This window comes from Fonsecaea erecta (genome assembly GCF_001651985.1).
Source record: "Fonsecaea erecta strain CBS 125763 chromosome Unknown Scaff7, whole genome shotgun sequence".
In the NCBI taxonomy this organism is placed as follows: Eukaryota; Fungi; Ascomycota; class Eurotiomycetes; order Chaetothyriales; family Herpotrichiellaceae; genus Fonsecaea; species Fonsecaea erecta.
Window position 1 is genome coordinate 293,265 of NW_017387250.1, and position 5,181 is coordinate 298,445.

General features: G+C 53.5%; 1 protein-coding gene across 1 annotated transcript; it reads right to left on the reverse strand.

Annotated features, from left to right (window-relative positions):
* Positions 1-676: 676 nt before the first annotated feature.
* AYL99_07953 (hypothetical protein) lies at positions 677-939 on the reverse strand (the record flags this gene model as incomplete). The annotated part of the gene is made up of 2 exons (XM_018839461.1): positions 677-730; positions 817-939. The coding sequence occupies 2 exons, from the start codon at positions 937-939 to the stop codon at positions 677-679; spliced, it is 177 nt and encodes a 58-aa protein (XP_018690582.1).
* Positions 940-5,181: the final 4,242 nt, after the last annotated feature.

Genomic DNA, 5,181 nt, shown 5'->3' on the forward strand with positions numbered 1-5,181 from the left:
CGAGGCCATGAAGCTCATCTCAAGGGGAGCGAGAGTGCCTGACTGGAGAGTGTGTGACTTCTTTTCTTGCTTTGTCGGCCTCAGTTGGAGAACGGTCTGCTTCCAGCTTACCTACCTTTATGCCAGATCTTGTGAGGACTTTCAGGTTGCATACTTATGTCGACGACATCTTCCGGCAAGAGCGTGTCCGTGAGTTAGTATCCAAGCGACGACAAAAATGGTTCCACTGAGATGTGGTCAAGGATCCAGAAGCCCAAGGGAATATTGGGAGAATGCCATAACAGTGTGCCTTACGGAAAGAGCACGTGAGCATGAATACTTCAGCATTCGTTCGAGAGGTTCGCCGGGCTCAAGAGTCCCGATCTGTGGGAAGTAAGAAGAGCAGGTCCCAACATGCCGCATGCAACCACAAATTGACCTAGTCATCGCACATTCCAGGCAGACTGGCTGTTGGAGCCCCCGCAAGAGATTGGCGCAGCAAGTCGCACTGATTTGGTGACCTGGTTGCCGCAAACGTCTGTCCACACTGCTTGCCCATGCTGGCTAGGCAAGGCTGGCCAGTGTCTCGATCCTTGGTCGCGTGGCTAGCATTCCACATCTGCGGACAAAGAAGCACGAGCAGCCTACCTTGTGAGCCATGCATTTTTCCAATCCACAATGAATGGAGTCTGGGCTCTTAGGACTTGTCGAGGGTTCGAATGCCTGGACCAAAGTGGACAAAGGCCAAGGTCTGCCATTGGCCTTGTTAGCACCAGCAACACGTGAGAATAAAATGATCGTCGTCAAAGAGCCAAGTATTCCTTCGTTAGGCCTCACTTTGAAAGCGATTCTAGGCTGCGGGCTGTGCGCCGTGGGGTTGCACACGGTCGAATTGACTCGGTTGAGGCCTCCTCGGATGGCCCGGGCACCCAGTGCATTCCAGACCAGCGTCAAGTACATCTCTGAGAGATGATCCCCATTTATTCTGCTTGGTAACCTTGCCGATCTTCACGCTGGTCGTCCAAGCGATGAGTGCCCCGTGCGACCTTCGGCCGATATTCGCGATGTCTTTGTTTTGTCTATCTCACGGGCTATTTTGTGAACGAGAGTCATAGGTTTGTCTATCGGAATAGGGTGAGCAACCATATCGGAAGCAGACCCAAAGTCTCCGGGGACATACACCCGATACGAGCCCACCATCGATGAGGGATTGTGAGATGGCATAGAACTGTTCCGTTGCGGAGAATGGTTCCCCAACCTTTTCCGGGAAAAACGTGCTGCCCGCGGTTCAAGGTTGCGGGGGCCGCAAGCTCGATCAACGTGGTGAGAAGCGGGGAGCCGCGCATTCCCTTGGCACATCGATCTCGCAGAGCGCCTCCGCATCTCAAGAGAATAAGCCGGAGAGATGAATAGGCGCGCAAAAGGGAAGGGTGAGACCTCGCTACGCACGAAAGTAAGGAGTAAGCTCCGTAGAGGCACCATATTGAGTTGCGGACAGTGGCCGACCGAGACGTTTTCTGGCTGGGACAAGTGTAGACGAACAGGGCCAATATTACTATTGATGATCGTTTCGCCTCACACTGATGTCGAGACAGGCCGATGATGCCCGAGCTGACAGTTGTCCATTCCTGCTTGCTGCAAGTCAGGGTCGTATACCCGTCACATGCTGGCAGCTGCCGCGCCTGCAAACGAGGCTCAGCTCGTGCCAGTGTCAGCTGCACTGCTGCAGGGCTGTAGCGGCAGTGTTATGTTGGGCATGTTATGAGATGGGCTGGCAGACCCTGCATATCTGACACACATGGCTGCATGCCCACCATGTGCCACACAACTGCTATCTTGAGAGCCAAAGGGTGACACAGGGCAGGGATGACGATCAACACCTGTTCGTCGGTGCCGGGCCGCGATGCGAACAGGCTGACCATCAACCAAGGGTCTTTTGACAACCGGTCGGATGAATTGCGACGCAGTCATGTCGAGTAACGGGCAAAAAGGTATTTCTCCATTGGCTCGTCTTTTATTTTACCTTTTCGAGCTCACCTCGTATTTTGTCTGGCTTGTGTTGCGCGCCCAGGATGGAAGCTCGCCATCGGTTCAGCGGCACAAGATCTGCACAGCTGTGTACGGCCGATCAAACGGTGTTCGATTCTCGCATCAAGTCAAATATATTATTGGGTATTGAGCTTGTCAGCGGGGATTGATCGTCTGGTCAACGCCGACAACGGACCGTGCTGTTGGTAAACCGCAGCAAGGAGGGCTAGACCCTGGCGTTGAAGAATGCCGTTGGAATTTCGGCAACCTCGGTCTGAAGCAACGAACAGTGCTCGTAGGCAGTTGGACCGGTTTGCGGGAACTTCCATCGTGCCCATGAAAATTCGAGAGCAAAACTTTGTCGGAATGAAGAAAATTCGGACAGCCTTTCACCTCGGGAGGACTCAAGCAGCTTATAGCGGATGCTCATTGGATGACAAGCGAAATTCGATGTTGAGCAAGCAATCCATCCCCCTCCCGGCGAGCTGGGTATGATGGATCCCATGGACGACGCCCGGTGGAGTCCATCTGACTCGGATTTGAGGCGGGTCTGATGGGGGAATACCTGGTGGCATCCTGGGCCCTTTAGTACCGCCGGCTTATGGGTCTTTTGGTTGCTTTAGAGCATGGGGATTTTACCCAGGGGGCTGAATGGAGCCCGTTCTCTAGTCAGTTGGAAAAATGGGATCGCTGCTTGCGCCGTTGATCCACCATCTGGTTCCCCGTCGTTGCAGTTGAGTGGCAGTGACTTTGGGACAAGTTTCCAAATCCTTCTGGAAGATTGGCCTTTGCCACTGGATGGTGTCCTTGAAGAACGGCCCTGGTACGTACCCATCACGGAGGCGGTCCAAGAGCAGGAGTATATCAAAGTTCACATCCGATGTGGACTTGCTGAAGTTACAGTCAAGAGGAACTGGAGCCCCCGAGAGCAGGAGGCAAAGGAACGAGAAAAACAAAAGGCAATTTGTGGCATGTGGTTCGGGGGTTTACCGAGGTACCTCCGGATGCGGTGAGGTACCTCCCCAGCAAAATTTTGGTGGGAAGGTACTTGGGGCCAGTCTCGGGGAACCTCAACGCTCCCCAATAGTCTGAATCACGCAAAACTCTGCCGATCTGCAGGTGCGGAGGAAGAGACCCTAGACTCCGTCCTCCTTCCTTGGGACTTGTGCAGCAGATACCCTTTGATACTGGTAAATTGCGTGTAAACTTCCGGGTCCTTGATAGTTGCTAGAGTAGGTAATGCAAAGCCCCCCAGAGTTCCACAGCATTTACGACGTCGACGAAGCCGAATGAGGCGCGGCAAGGCAACGTACGAGGCGAAGACAGCACGGCATTTGGTCGGTTCCGTCTCTGCCACTTTTTCTTCACGCCAGGCACCGACATGGACACCAGGCAGTGACAATTTCGAATGTGTCCTGCCTTTGAAACCCCCAAACGGGTCGACAATTCCTGAGGCACCCAACCCCGAGGCTTCGGGGTTACAACGCCCCGGCAACTTTCGTCGTCTTGCCCACGAGCAGAGCAAACTAGCTAGGCCTGTCTTGCGTATACCCCCGAGAAGGGGTCTCTTTATTTAAACGCCCAGTTTCATTTTCTGGCGCCCGGAAACCACCGACTAGGGAGTGTTGCGGGCACCGGTGAGTGGCTGTCTTTAAGCTTTTGTTTTTGTGCGGTTCACGAGTTGGGCAGCAATGTCTGGTTGCACCCCAAAGTTGGAGAAGCCCTCTTCCTGAGTCCTGACTCATATCCTGTTGATGTGTTGGCCATGGTCATCTGCCGAGTGATGCCACGGCATTGGTTGGGTGGGAGAAGAGCAACGATCCCAACGTGTCTCGTAAAGCAAGGAATAATAACAAACCAACAAACAGAAAACAAGGCAAGTGTTTGACCATGGCGGCGTGGGATGAAGCAAACAACACCATGCGTCAATGACGTGAACTTGTTGGTGTACTCGTATACCATAGGCACACACACTCCGGGGAGAATAATCATGCCTGACTCAGGCTCTCCCAGAGCGACCACTCTTACCAACCGGGTTGGAATAAATAACCGGTTCGAACAGCAAGGCGAGATTAGGCGACGGCTCAACTACGCTGTTCAGTCTTGGCCTTTTGTCTGTAATACTTGTCGAGTTCCTTCCCCATCCGGCAAATCCAAAGCTTGGGGGCTGGCCAGGGTCGATGCCAGCTGAAGTAATCGCTTCCGGCGAATGCCAGCAAACAAGTTGTAACTTGAGTGGTGGTGGTTTTGCGATGGCTAATGCCCTCTTACTCAGAGTCTAGGAGAGATTACAGACCGGTGGTGGTGGTGGTGATGATGATGATGATGATGATGATGATGATGATGGTAATGATAATAATAAAACATGAATGAGACAGACATGGTTGTTGGTTGTTCACGGGGCTAATTTTGGGGGTTGGCGTGGTGTTCCAAGTGATGAGTATACACAGTGCTTGCGCCTTGTATCACCCGGGCGTAGTACGGAGCACATAGCCTTTGCAGCCACAAAGATGACCCGATCCCTGTTCGCAGCAGTCATCGGATGTCCGAATGCGGCGTTATACTACCAACTATACCTACCTGCTACCACAACATGAATACTCCGGCATGTGTGCCTGAGTCATCTAACCTGTGGTGACCCGTCCCTGGCTATGATTATGGTGCGTGCTTCATTATGGCTAAATCGGGAACATGGTCGTAGTGAGGTTGAGTCCAATTCCGTCTGACAGTAACGAGGGCGAGTCTCCCTCTCCTCCTTACGAAGGTGCCCATCACCCATCACTATCACGGTCTTGCCCGTTGTCGCAAATTGCCTTCCTGAATTAGTATCTTTGTGCGGTGATAGGCGGGACCAGGCTGGTTTTACCCGAACGAATCTCGACCGGGCTTTGCATTTGTCGCGTGGTACTGGCCCGAGGTGCCTTTTTAGCCGGGGGCAGCTGTGACCCCTTTGACCTCTTTGTTGGCGAGTCAGACATGGTCCCAGCGGGCGTGGGGTAGCTTAGACAGCAGCCTAGAAGCCTGAAAGTCCACCTCTCGAGGGGACTCTAGGGTGCTCTAGGGGCTCTCCGGGGCTCTAGGGATTTCATCGGGACAGATCGAGGCTCCTCTAGGCGTTGCCGCACAGACCTGCCCAACCCTTGTAACCCCCGCCCGGCTACCAACCCGTGTAGG